The following is a 14985-nucleotide window of genomic DNA, read 5'->3' as shown; positions in this document are numbered from 1 at the left end:
GGGGGGGGGGGGGAAAGAGATGGACAGAAAGGTGGGCATGCTGGTAGTGTAATTGTGATTCATTGTGTTGATGTTCTGTACTGTGGTGGTTAAAGAATGAGCCAGCAGCAGTATGTTTGTTCTCCACTACTGATTCTGGGGATTTACTCAATACAGTTTGTCAAACATATGGGCAGTAGTAGGCCCTGTGCGGGTGTAGATTGTTGTCTATAGTGTATCCTTCTTTACGGTCTTCCTGGAAGTATATTTCTCACACAACTGGATAAATTGGTTTTCAACTAATTATTCCCTTCTTTGAGATCATCACTGATCCAACATGGGAAACATCAACGCAATGCATTACTTGACACAAATAATCATGCCTGATTGAGTACCTCAATGGAAGATGAGGGGGGAAGCACGCATTTTCAAAATACATTATTGGGACTAACTGCTGCTAACTAACTGCTACATGGTGGTCTTGGTGTGTCACCCACCCAGAGTAGTGGTGTCTAACTGCTACATTGAGGTCTTGGTGTGTCACCCACCCAGAGTAGTGGTGTCTAACTGCTACATTGGGGTCTTGGTGTGTCACCCACCCAGAGTAGTGGTGTCTAACTGATACATTTGGGGTCTTGTTGTGTCACCCACCCAGAGTAGTGGTGTATAGAGGCAGCCAGGGCGTTACCAGAGCCCCCAGGTAGAATTCCCAGTGGGGTCTGGATGGCCTCCTCCCAGTCCTCTCTCTCCATCAGGCCATTCACAACCTGGGGGGAACAGAGCAGGGGTCACCCAACAGCCAGAGAGCCACCAGATCTAGGGCCACTTTCACAGACCAAAATAAGGCCTGGTCTAAACTAAAGTGCACTTTCAGTGGAAACTCTCCAACAATAGGCTTAAAAATCGGTGCATATGCAACAATATGCAAGGTCAGGCAGAACCACGGATCTCAGCAAACTGGGGTTTGAGGTTTAGAAGTTAAAAGGATGCCATGTTGGCACCAGAAGTTCCAAGACAGTTACTAGGTCAAGTAAGAATGCAAATTTGAATTCTTGTCGGGAATGGATTATTGTATTTGTACCTCACCTCAAACAGCAGTCCGTCCCCGGACATGATGACTAGAGCACCCCACTGTGACAGGTCAGCCTCTCTCACCAACTCCCTGGCATGGTTCTGCCGCTCTGAAAACAGACAAGGAAGAAGAGTACATTTACATGTGTTTAGGTGTGTGCGTGGCTGTAAAACCACTGTTTGTGTTATTGTAGTGTCAAAATCCCTCTCTTTTGTAGTTGTGAGACCTTCCAATCACTTTGGGAATGAAGTGGGTGTGTGGTTTGACAAAGTGCAGAAATTTGAGATGGAGAGGACAAGGGCAGGTATGACCCTTCCGGGGACAAACTGTTGTGAATACAATAGCTGAACAACAAAACACAGGGAACATGGAATGTAGACTACACTGGAGGTTGGTGGTAGAGGCCACCTACAGTACCAGGCTCAGTGGAGGCTGGTGAGGGGAGGATGGCTCATAAATGTCGAACGGAGAAAATGGAATGGCAAACCCATGGAAACTATATGTTTGATGTATTTGTTACCATTCCACCAATTCCGCTCCAGCAATTACCACAAACCCATCCTCCTCAATTAAGGTGCCACAAACCTGTGACCAGGAGAGCAGCACATGTCTTTAGGGCAGAGACAGTTGATATGCCACCTTAATGAAATGCAGTATCACATTGCAAATTAGATTAAAAGGCCAAACTACGTTATAGGGCCCTCCATCAAATTAGACTGGGGCAATCAGCAGATTGTACATTGCGACAGGAGTAGGATTACGTTTAATTTATGATGCTGATCAAAGGTCAGATTTCGTCTTTCTCCCCCAATGGTTAAGGTTGGGCTTAGAGGAGGGTAAGCTGATCCTAGAACTGTATCCATCATTCCACTAGGAGAAGGATTACGTTTCCCCTAGCACTGACCTAAGGTCAGTTTTGTGTTATTTCCCTGTATGGTTAAGGTTATGCTTAGGTGAGGGTAAACTGCTCGTAGAGCTGTAATACATTTCCTTTAGGGGGCAGTAGTCTATCAGTGGAGGCTGCTGAGGGGAGGACGGCTCATGATAATGGCCGGAAGAGAGGAAACCACATGGAAACCATGTGTTTGATACCATTCCACCAATTCTGCATCCAGCCATTACCATAAGCTCATCCTCCCAAATTAAGGTGCCACAAACCTCCTGTGTCGTCTATATATAGTGAGTGACTGGTACTGCTTCCTGTACCATCACTGTTACTTTCCAATCGCACCTTTTATTCCCCTACATTTCCCTAACACTCTGCCGGGTTAATATTAGTAGCACACTCTCAGAGAAGCGCACACACACACACACACACATATTTCCTCTCTCCTCAAAACACATTCTTTATAAAAGGCCAGACGGTCTAAGAGCTCTTTGGTTGTAGCCACTCAAGCTTAACAGCATAAGCCAAGTCTTTCTTTCTTCCCCAAGGAATCTTATCTTTACCTCTCAAAGGCTGTGTTTACACAGGCAGCCCAGTTCTGGTCTTTTGACCAATCAGATCTTTTTCATAGCTGATCTAATTGGTCAAAAATATCAGAATTGGGCTGCTTGTGTGATCGCAGTGTCTGTTTGCACAGAGATACTGTATAATAGTGTTTCCCAACTCCGGTCCTCCAGTAACCCCCTCCAGTAACCCCAGCAGTACATATAACTAATCATAAAGCCCTTGACAAGTTGAATCAGGTGTGCTTGTCCAGGACCACAACAACAATATGTACTACTGGGGTTACTGGAGGACCGGAGTTGGGAAACACTCTTGTGGATCTCTATGCTCCCGTTTGTCCTTGCGTCTGAAACCCACTGACAGCAATACCCTCTCTCTCTGTTTCCTTTCTGTGTATGTAGTCTATAAGACAGTAGTGTGATTGTTCGCTGCGTCGTTTTATGCTGGTCTTGACACAACAGTAGAGCGCATTCCCCTCTGCAACATAGCCTCAGTAATCGGATGCCTCCCCCGAGGCCTATGTCCCAAATGGCACCCTATTCCCTACATAGGCCATGTGGTCAAAAGCAGTGCACTATGTAGGGAATAGGGTGCCATTTGAGATGCAGAACCTTTCATACCTTTCATTCATTACCCTCCTGCTGGGCCTGAGAACAGTATACAGGCAAATCAATTTCCCTTCATCAGTCTCCTCACGTGACATTTGCATGTGCAGAGGCTGTAAACACAGTGTGTGTAGATAGCCAGTCAGTGTCAAGATGGAGGGCAGCACAGCTGGAAAATATTAGGAGGCTGGTTGTTGCGTAGGAGATGTTGATGTTGTTTACATCCTCCCTTTACTGTTAATGGGGATAGCTGATCGTAGCCGATAGCACTTTAGCACACACATGCTCACACTCATACACACAGACAGCTCAGGGGGGGAGGGGGAGTTGGTGCTTGTTGTGATGGGTTGGATGGTCTGGGACTGGGCGCAGTACTGTACTGTAGCTTGACTGACCGGCTCAGTCTCTGGGCTGCAAGCAATTGTTCTTCCTTTTCCCAGTTCTGTGGCTCTGTGGAATGAGACAATCATTACACTGCTCCTTTTTCTCCATACTGGCCCTGCGGTGGAGGGGAGGTGTGTGTGAATTTGGACAACTATCCTGTTCTCTACAGTGTGTGTGTGTGTGTGTGTGTGTGTGGACAACTATTCTGTTCTCTGCACTGGGTGTGTGGGTGTGCATGTGTCTCTCAGGGTTGGTCTCAGGGCAGCCATTGTTGTCCCTCTAAAGAAGCTACAATTCGGACTCGGATTCCAAAGAAAGAAAGAGCGAAGCTTAACCTCCAATGCCACCATGCAGTTTCATGTCCCCAGACTCCCCTCGTCCCTACTCACTTTGCTTCACTCTCCTGTCCCTCTCCTCCCAGTCACACTCTCACTGACCCTGCCTCACACAAAAGGAGGTTCCAAACCCATCTCACACTAGGGGTATATACAGTATGCTGCTGGGCTGAGTAAGGACACAGACATGAGACATGACATTTAATGTTCTAGGTACTGTGAGGACTGCGCCAGGGATCCATAATGCACACTGACAGTAATAGCAGGGATGCTTTTCTTTGCAGGTGACTACCTGTTCAAAGGCTACGCTGTGTGGTGTGTGTGTGTGTGTGTCTGGAGACTTTGGGTCAAAAGAGGTGGAGCAGAAGAGGCAGTGGTGTGTGTGTGTGTGTGTGTGTGTGTGTGTGTGTGTATAGATAAGTCAACCAGGTTGGGAGCTGGAGGACACACTGTGGCAGCTTAGTCAGCACCCAGGGACAGGGATGTAGAACCAGTAGAATCACCTCACCACACGCTCTCCCGCCCTGAGACCAGGCCACAGGCTATAGAACTCACTGTACTGTTTTGAAAACCAACCACAGCTAGGTTACAACGCCACTGGAAAGATAACATCCTGCAACAGGTTCGCCCAGGTCTCAAACTGACAATAGTAAACAGTGGCTTTTTCTACTATCTTGTTTTCTGGGCCACAGGCTATATTATGGACATGTTCTATTCCAAAACCACCACAGCCGGCACTGATATAGATGGGTCACACCTGCACTAATCTCACTGGAAAGACTGTCACTGGGAGAATAAGAATATTAACATCCTGCCACTTTCCATCTGTTAGGGTGTCTCTCAATAAGGTGGCTTCCTTTCCTTGTATAATTACTTAACCTTTACTTAACTAGGCAAGTCAGTTAAGAACAAATTCTTATTTACAATGACAGCCTGCCCCGGCCAAACCCGGACAACGCTGGACCAATTGTGTGCCGCTCTATGGGGCTCCCAATCACGGATGGTTGTGATACAGCCTGGAATTGAACCAGGGTCTGTAGTGACGCCTCTGGCACTGAGATGCAGTCCCTTAGACCGCTGTGCCACACGGGATACTTTTCTTCTTCGTCTGAACTGACAGAGAGAAGGCGTCCTCATACAATTGATCCTTTTCAGAGAGAGAAACAGATTCATTGAGACCATTGCGCCAAGCCTCCTCCATGCCCAGTTGCCCAGTCTCCCTCTGGGCAGTGGACTCATCCTTCCCCTCCTCTGGCACCGCCACACAGCCAGGGCTCCAATAATGGGCCTGTCCTCGCTCATTAGTGTCCCCATGCTAACCGTCCGCTAGGCTAGCACAGCTCTGGCCCTGCCTCAGTCTCACTGGATTAGCACTGAGAGCCACTGATATTTTCCTTTCACATTGACCATTTCAGCATGGTTCCAGTAAATGGATTACCAGGTCAGCCAGTACAGCTTGGCTTGGCTGGACTCTTTAGTGTTAAAAGGGGTAGCAATGGTGATGCAGAATCTTTGTTTGCAAACTAACGCCTGCACAACCCGTCTTACTCAAAGTGTTGGCATCTACCTGTATGGTGACTACCTGTCTATTCTTTTTTTTTTCTCTCCAATTTTAACATATTCAGCATTTCAGAATGCGTTCGGAGGATTGCTCTCTCAGTTTTGGGAAAGGGATTCATTATCTTGCCTGCTCTCTGACACTGCAGTGATTTAAGAACAGAGGGAGAGAAACTCAATAGCCTGAAAGGAGGGTGGAAATGTAGGGCTTCAAAAGCTTCCATCTGGGTCATATTCATTAGGCCTCAAACAGTGGAAAATGTACTAAAACATAGTAGAAACTGCCTAAACGTGTCCAACAAGAAACTTTTCATTTTCAGTTGTAAAGCGTTTTGCTAAGGTGTGCCCTAATGGATATGACCCATTTGATGAGCTTTGAACCAGAAGCCTCGTACAAAACTAGTACATTATCATTACAATGTGCTTTGACAGTCAGATTATTCATTGACCTGTCATTGCAGGTGTTAGTGTAGGATATTGACCTGTGACCACCTGTGTGTCAGTGTATGCACATGCATTAACTCAGCAGAGATGACGTGTGTGTGTGTGTGCGTGCCTGCGCAGTTTACTTGCGTGTGTGTGCATGCACATACAGTACGCTATACTCACCAGTGATGACCAGAGTGTGTGGGACCCCGGCCTCGTTAAGCATGTGTTGGACGTGTCCGGTGAAGAGGCTGAGGGCCTGGCCCTTCCCACTGTGGGGGTTCACCAGTAGCATGACGCTGCAGGGACGGTGCACCTCACTGTAAAGCACGCCTGGAACAGAGAGATGCACAGACTATTTTTGGTGACCTTTGCAGAAAATCCCACAAACACAGAAACCAATACAAAGACAATTATAATGGGAATTTTTTTAAATCGCTAAAGTTCATATTCAGATTAGAGTTTTTAACACAATGTTTAGCTTAATTATATATATTTTTCCCCTTTCCAATGTTCTACTCAAGGTGAGGGTTGATGGTCACTAGACTTGATGCTTAACGTTATGGATTATTCTCATGTCTGTTGATAGTGATTGACGCCAGACTGGATGTACAAGGATCGAGGAAAGACTGATTCTGTTGCAGCAGACAGTCATTACATTTTGGGTTTTACTTCCTAAAAGCCTCTCGGGCTGCTGTTATCAGAACATTTGGTGCTGTCTGATTAGGACATAAAGGGCCCATCTCCAAGAGGCCAGTTAGACATTTTCTTTGTTTCCGAGCTGTGTGTTGTGTCCCTGTTGCAACTTGTAATAAACCAGCTAGATTTCTGATTGACTCAATCTGTGACTGCTCTTCTCTTTCTTTACAACAATAGGCAATGGAGGGAGAAGCTTGATGTTACTATTATTAAGGCCAGGAGTTTTTCCTGACCATGTTCCATGACCAGGCACTATAACTAGGGCCCTGAGTTTTTCCTGTTCAGGTCACATTGGTGGTCAGGAAACTCCAATCCCTTATTTATAACATTAATCCTCAGACTATACTGATTAGACAAACACTCAGAGCTATGACTCAGGGCTTCTTTGCCAATTATTAACTTTCTGCATCAGTCCGCGCTAGCTAAACCATTCTGGGAAATTAAAGTATTTTAGTCACGGAGGATGGGGAAGCCTGGTAAACAAGTTTGACAGATGATGAACGACTTGAATGACTTGCTATGGGTGGAGAACAAGGACAGTGCTTTGGATGCTTCCTGGATGAGGTCATCCACCAATATCAAACCTAATTGGCAGGACGTGTTTTTCAAGAAGACCCCACGTCTACTGAAGCTACTGTCAACATATATCGCAGACTACACCATTACAAGTTAGGAAACACCACCTATCAGAGTTATAGTATCTGTACTACTGCAAACAGTGTATTGCAGTCTATGGTTGTGTCCCAAATGGCACCCTATTCCCTTTATAGTAGTGCGCTACAAAGGGAATAGGGTGCCGTTTGGGACACAACCACTGACAACACAGGTTAGATTATGAAACACCACCTATCAGTACTGTAGATATGTGGTATCTGTGGAGTTTGGTCACAGGGCTTTGACTTAGAGTAACAGGGCGTAAGATGGAATGGGGTGTGTCTACTGTAGGTGCCTTGTCACAAGGCAGTTAAAGTGACAATGTGTTTTCTTGTGTGTTTGATAACACATGGCCTCAGTTAACATAGTCTATTGTACCTAGATAACCTTCCTACTTTGCTTGACGTATACTGAACAAAAATATCAACTCAACATGTAAAGTGTTTATCCCGTGTTTCGTGAGCTGAAATAAAAGATCCCAGAAATGATCCTTAAGCACAAAAAATGTATTTCTCTCAATTTTTGTGCAAACATTAGTTTACGTCCCTGTTAGTGTGCATTTCTCCTTTGCCAAGATTATCCTGACACGAGTGGCATATCACAAAGCTGATTAAACAACATGATCATTACACAAGATGGCACTGACATATGTTCGCCTCGCTTCGAGTCCTTAGGAAACTATGTATTTTGTTTTTTTATATATTATTTCTTAAATTGTTTCCCAGGAAATCCAGGAAGTCCTTCTGCTCACCCAACCTACAATTCCTTACAATCAAATGCCGGCCATATTACCTCCAAAGATAATTCTCGGCGGTTATAGTCACAGCTGTGTACATTCCCCCTCAAGCAGATACCACAACGGCCCATAAGGAACTTCACTGGACTATGTAAACTGGAAACCATATATCCTGAGCCTGCATTTATTGTAACTGGGGATTTTAACAATGCAAATTTGAGAACAAGGCTACCTAAATTCTATCAGCATGTTGATTGTAGTACACGTGGGGTAATAATCCAACTTCTGTGATATGCATACAAAGCCCTCCCCTGCCTTCCCCTCGACAAATCCGACCACGACGCATTCCAGACAAACTAAGAACTCTTTGCCTGCTTTGAGGATAATACAGTGCCACCGTTGCGGCCCGTTAACAAGGACTGCGCCCCCCTCTCCTTCTCTGTGGCCGAGGTGAGTAAAACATTTAACCTGTTGATGCTCTGGGGGCGCTATTTCATTTTTGGATGAAAAACGTTCCCGTTTTAAACAAGATATTTTGTCACAAAAAGATGCTCGACTATGCATATAATTGATAGCTTTCGAAAGAAAACACTCTGACGTGTCCAGAACTACCAAGATATTTTCTGTGCGTGCCCTAGAACGTGAGCTTCAGGCAAAACCAAGATGATACGGCATCCAGGAAATGAGCAGGATTTTTGAGGCTCTGTTTTCCATTGTCTCCTTATATGGCTGTGAATGCGAGAGGAATGAGCCTGCCCTTTCTGTCGTTTCCCCAAGGTGTCTGCAGCATTATGACGTATTTGTAGGCAGATCATTGGAAGATTGACCATAAGAGACCACATTTACCAGGTGTCCGCCCGGTGTCCTGCGCCGAAATTGGTGCGTGCAAAACTCAGCTGCCAGTATTTTTCCATGGGATACAGAGAGGAAAGCAAGCTTCCACGAACTGCATATCAATGAAGAGATATGTGAAAAAAACACCTTGAGGATTGATTCCAAACAACGTTTGCCATGTTTCGGTCGATATTATGTAGTTAATCCGGAAAAAGTTTGACGTTGTAGGTGACTGAATTTCGTTTCGGTAGCCAGACGCAATGTAGAAAACTGAACGATTTCTCCTACACACAGACGCTTTCAGGAAAAACTGCGCATTTGGTATGTAACTGAGAGTCTCCTCATTGAAAACATCAGAAGCTCTTCAAAGGTAAATGATTTTATTTATTTGGTTATCTGGTTTTTGTGAAAATGTTGCGTGCTAAATGCTACTCAAAATGCTATGCTAGCTTTGCATACTCTTACACAAATTAGTCCATTTCTATGGTTCAAAAGCATATTTTGAAAATCTGAGATGACAGTGTTGTTAAGAAAATGCTAAGCTTGAGAGCAGACGCATTATTTTCATTTTATTTGCGATTTTCAGAAATCGTTAACGTTGCGTTATGCTAATGAGCCTGAGGCTTTAGTCACGATCCCGGATCCGGGATGGGGAGTTCCAAGAGGTTAAACATGTTAACCTTCACAAGGCTGCTGGCCTAGACCGGCATCCCAATCCACGTCCTCAGAGCATGCGCAGACCAGCTGGCTGGTGTGTTTACGGACATATTCAATCGCTCCCTATCCCAGTCTGCTGTCCCCATGACAATCCCGTGACTTTCGTTGTAGTTTAAAGATAATCATATTGTGTTCCTGTTTCATCTGGAGAAGATGTATGTTTTTTCCTTGGAAGATTTTCATTGATTATGTTGGACTGTTTGTGCCCTCAATCGAGAACTGTCGAGAACTGTGTTCAATCAAGAAAAACGAGTCAGGAGTAGGTTATTCCACCTTCCCGCTTTAGAGTGACGCCCAATTACTTGGTCCGCTCACATTGGTGGAGAATGCGTGTATTAGGTGGACGGGTGACACAAGGATAAGTGAGTAAATCAAGATTCTTCCAGTAGACCCGGAGGAACCATTCAAGAACGATGGATAACGCCCTACTACAACAATTGATCACGGCACAGCAGACTACCATAGAACTCCTGCAACAATAGCTGAGCCGACGAGAAGAACCTAGAGTTAAGCCAAGAGCGGCTGCTCACGCCATCTTATCTCGTCTCTCCAAGGAGGATGATATTGAGGCCTTCCTCATGACCTTCGAAAGGACGGCCCCCTTGAAGAGGGGCTGCCCACAGAATGGGCGAGCGCATTAGCCCCTCTTTTGACCGGGGTGGCTCAGGAAGCCTATTTTGACCTGGATTCCCGCGAAGCTGGGGACTATGGGCGACTAAAAATCGAGATCCTGTCCCGGTACCAGCTGACTTCCAGAGATAGGGCTGTAAAGTTCCATCAATGGACCTATACAGCTGATCAACCCGTCCGTGCCCAAATCTTCGCATTAATACGACTGACGAAACAGTGGCTAGAACCTGGAAAGGGAGTAGGACATGTGATAGAGACACTAGTAGTGGACAAGATATTGAGAGAATTACCCAGTGACTTAAAAAGGGTTGTGGGGCAAGCCAACCCGTTGTCAGCCGACGACATAGACCGATATGTTTCCACCGCCTGGGCTACAGGGGAGTTGTTAAAAAGTGACAAGGAGGAACGGAAGGAGTCTTCCAAGCCCGTACCACGACTCACCCCGGCGTGACCGCCACCGAAAAGTCCAAGCCCCCCCCCAGAGGTGGGAGAAGTCAGCCACCACACAGCAGGGTCAGTGTTATAAATGTCAGTCTCCCGACCATTATGCCCCACAATGTCCTAGCAAGGATGAGCCCATGGTCACTGAGTCATCACTGCCTACCCCCACACATCCCGTTTTGAGGGGGCAGGATCAACACTGTTGGTTAGCAGAGATAGCCCCAGTCTCAGAGATTCCGGTTCGAGTCGAAGGACAAGATGTGGTAGCAATTCTCGACTCTGGAAGTATGGTTATGTTAGTAGAGGAGCGGATGGTGACCTCCGCAACACTGCTACCCGACAAAGTAGCCGTATCCTGTATCCATGGAGACACCCACTATTACCCCACTGTGAATCTGCCTATTCTCACTCCAAAAGGAAGGTGTACAGTCAGGGCAGGGAAAGTGCCCCAGCTGAAGGTGCCATTATTGATCGGGAGAGACTGTCCCCTATATAAGGAGCTTTGGCAGATGACGTTATGCACGGGAAGAAGGGTGACAAGAAAGAAGAGAAAATCCAAGCCCGAGGTAGTAGTCCTACAAGGAGACGTAGCCGCGTCCTCGTCCTCTGCAGCAGAAGTAGAAATAGCGACCCAACGTTTACGACAGGTATTCCAGGAAACCACCGATGAAGACACGTGAAGGGTTATACACAATGCAGGAAGGAAGGAGCAACCAGGCGCTAAGGGATATATTTGATGCTCCATCCGAGGAGGGAACCTGGAAGGGGTTCTCTTCGGTCACCCCTGATGGGGATGGGGAACAACCTCCACATCCCTCTACCGAGGTCGACCTGCCCCAGGAATTAAAGGGACAGTTCGGCACCTCGCAGCATAGAGACCCAGACCTAAGGGAGGCCATGAGGAAGGTGAAGGTGATCGACGGAAGGAACATCGAAGGATCAGGTGAGCCCCCTCTTCCTTACTATGCAATCAGGCGGGGTCTCTTATACTGGGTCGTACGACGAAGGGGGGAAAACCAGGAATTACTAATGGTGCCTAGACCATACAGGGATACAGTTCTACAGTTAGCCCATTCCCACGTCCTCGGAGGACACCTGGCACGAGACAAGACTATTGACAGAATCATGCAGAGATGCTATTGGCCCCGGGTCACCCGGGATGTGGCCAGGTATTGTAGGACGTGTGATCAATGTCAACGTACAGCTCCACGGCCACACCTACGTAACCCTTTGATTCCTCTCCCCATCATAGAGACTCCCTTTGAACGCATAGCTATGGACCTCGTAGGACCCCTCCCAAAATCCGCCAGAGGACATGAGTACATCCTAGTGGTTATAGATTATGCTACCAAGTTCCCGGAGGCCATACCCCTGCGTAACATGTCGTCAAAGGGAATTGCCAAGGAGTTATTCCTGATGTTCTCTCGTGTGGGCCTCCAAGACGATCTTAACCGATCAAGGAACCCCATTCATGTCCCGGTTGATGAAGGACTTGTGCCGGTTATATCAGGTTTCATAAGATACGTACAAGCATATTCCACCCTCAAACAGACGGGTTGTGTGAACGCTTGAACAAAACGATTAAAAGCATGTTGAGAAGAGTGGTGTCCCAAGACGGGAAAAACTGGGACATGCTTTTCCCACACTTAATGTTTGCCCTGCGAGAAGTACCCCAGGCATCCACTGGATTCTCTCCGTTTGAATTGCTCTATGGCAGACCCTGTCGAGGAATCCTCGACTTAGCCAAGGAGACCTGGAAGACCCAACCATGCCCCTTTCGATCCACAATAAAACACGTTACCCTGATGAGAGACCGCCTGTCAGCAGTGTGGCCCATAGTCAAGGAGCATATGGAGAAGGCACAAAGGACCCAAGGCCGGGCCTATGATAAGTCCGCAACCCCCCCGTGAGTTCACCGTGTTAGAGAAAGTGATGGTGCTTGTGCCCACGGCCGAACATCGCTTGCTGGCACAGTGGAGGGGGCCCTACGAGGTAATGAAAAGGGTCGCACCGGTCAATTACCTCATCAAGCAACCTGACAGGAGGAAGAAGGTCCAACTCTATCACATAAACCTGCTGAAGACGTACCATGGACGAGAGGAGGTGGTGGCTTTGATGGCCCTGGAGGGCAAAGGAAAAGAGGAGGCTCTACCACAGGTGCGCCGTGGCCAAACTCTCCTACCGGAGCAGTCAAGACAGCTAGACAAGCTGATTATGAACTTTGGTCGAATATTCTCTCCATTCCCCGGACAAACAGATGTCCTGTTCCACCATATCCACACTGAACCCGGCAAGAAGGTGCATATCCACCCTTACAGGATTCCTGAGGCTCACCAAGTCATCGCTAAGAAAGAGTAAGGGAGATGTTGAGTATGGGCGTGATCGAGCCATCAACGAGTGAGTGGTCCAGTCCCATAGTCCTGGTCCCCAAATCCGATGGTAGTATGAGACTCTGCAACGACTTTAGGGGTGTGAATGCCATCTCTACATTCAATGCGTATCCCATGCCCCGCGTGGATGAACTCTTGGAGCGCTTAGGAAAGGCCAAGTTTATCATTACCCTGGATTTGAAGAAGGGATATTGGCAAGTGCCGGTGGCTCCGGAGGATCGCCCAAAGACTGCCTTCGCCACCCCGGAGGGGCTTTTCCAGTATGTGAGGATGCCCTTCGGACTGCATGGTGCCGCTGCAACTTCCCAACGCCTCATGGATGCCATTCTACGGCCCCATCAAGAGTATGCAGCGGCGTACATAGACGATGTGGTCATCCACAGCGAGGACTGGGATAGTCACCTCCTGCGATTACGGGTTGTTTTTCGTGAGTTTGGAAGCCACAGGGTTGACAGCCAATCCTAATAAATGCTGCCTGGGCCTGTCCGAAGCGGAATACCTGGGGTACACCGTGGGGAATGGGAAAATAAGGCCACAGGCAGAGAAGACCAGGGCAATTCGTGACTGGCCTCGACCCCGGACCAAGCGAGACGTTCGGGCTTTCTTAGGGATAACAGGATATTATCGCCGTTTTATCCCGGGATATGCAACCATTGCCAACCCCCTCACAAACCTCATCAGGAAAAACCTGCCAAACCAGGTAGAGTGGAAAGACGAGACGGAAGAGGCCTTTCAATTGCTAAAAGATGGCCTGTGTTCTGATCCCGTTCTACAGGCTCCGGACTTCTCACAAGAGTTCATTGTGCAGGTCGACGCCTCGGATACAGGGCTCGGGGCCGTACTAGCTCTGGGTAAAGGTGAAACAGAGAAGCCGATTCTCTTCATTAGTAGGAAGCTCAGCGATCGGGAACAGAGGTATGCGACCATAGAGAAAGAGGCCTTAGCCATCAAGTTCCTCGATTATCTCCGGTACTACCTACTGGGTCGGAGGTTTGCATTAGTTACTGACCATGCGCGCCTCACGTGGATGGCTGGTAAGAGAAACAATAACAACAGAATAGCCAGATGGTTTTTGTCTTTACAACCATTCTCTTTCCATGTCATCCACAGGGCCGGATCGAGGAACGGGAATGCAGACGCGCTGTCCCGATGCGACCAAGACGGTGTGTCTGGCGCCCGACCCTCCGGTTCGGTCCTGGGGGGGAAGGTATGTGGAAGGACCACCAGAGGGCAGGCTGGGCTCACGGATAGTAGCCCAACAAGGTATGGGAGACAAGGTAACCAGAGGCAATTAAGCACAGCTGACGGTACTAATGACATACTCTCCTTCCCCTATAAGAGAGAGAATGGAACCAGCAGAAAGGAGGAGGGGAAGCTGGCCACCGAGAGAGAGGAGCTATCCAGGAAGAACCACTAAGACGGTGACAATCCCGTGACTTTTGTTGTAGTTTAAAGATAATCATATTGTGTTCCTGTTTCATCTGGAGAAGAAGATGCATGTTTTTTTCCTTGGAAGATTTTCATTGATTATGTTGGACTGCCCTCAATCGAGAACTGTGTTCAATCAAGAAAACCTACTCCTGACTTGTTTATTCCACCTTCCCGCTTTAGAGTGACGCCCAATTACTTGGTCCGCTCACATTGGTGGAGAATGCGTGTATTAGGTTGGACTGTTTGTGTTAACCAAATGCCCTCAATAGAGAACTGTGTTCAATCAAGAAAACCTACTCCTGACTCGTTTATTCCACCTTCCCGCTTTAGAGTGACGCCCAATTACTTGGTCCGCTCACAGCTTCACGATGGCCACCATTTTTCCTGTGCCCAAGAACGCAAAAAACTGAACTAAATGAATACTGCCCCGTAGCACTCACTTCTGTCATCATGAAGTGCTTTGAGAGACTCGTCAAGGATCATATCACCACCACCTTACCGGCCATCCACTTCAGTTTGTATACCGCCCCAACGGGTCCACAGATTATGCAATCGCCATCACACTGTACAATCACATCTGGACAAGAGGAATACCTATGTAAGAATGCTGTTCAGTGACGACAGCTCATCTTTCAATACCATAGT

General features: G+C 47.3%; 1 protein-coding gene across 1 annotated transcript in view; it reads right to left on the bottom strand.

The window, feature by feature from the left end:
• The window catches only part of LOC135539098 (sphingosine kinase 1-like), a 31597-nt gene that overhangs the window by 5059 nt on the left and 11553 nt on the right, over positions 1-14985 (bottom strand). The window contains exons 2-4 of the mRNA XM_064964957.1: positions 5992-6141; positions 1066-1160; positions 631-746 (exon numbers count right to left, since the gene is read on the bottom strand). Coding sequence (XP_064821029.1) covers positions 631-746; positions 1066-1160; positions 5992-6141 — 361 coding nt within the window. The remainder of the gene's footprint in view (positions 1-630; positions 747-1065; positions 1161-5991; positions 6142-14985) is intronic.

The sequence above is a fragment of the Oncorhynchus masou genome, chromosome 5, assembly GCF_036934945.1.
Source record: "Oncorhynchus masou masou isolate Uvic2021 chromosome 5, UVic_Omas_1.1, whole genome shotgun sequence".
In the NCBI taxonomy this organism is placed as follows: Eukaryota; Metazoa; Chordata; class Actinopteri; order Salmoniformes; family Salmonidae; genus Oncorhynchus; species Oncorhynchus masou.
This window is presented reverse-complemented; position numbering and strand designations above follow the sequence as displayed.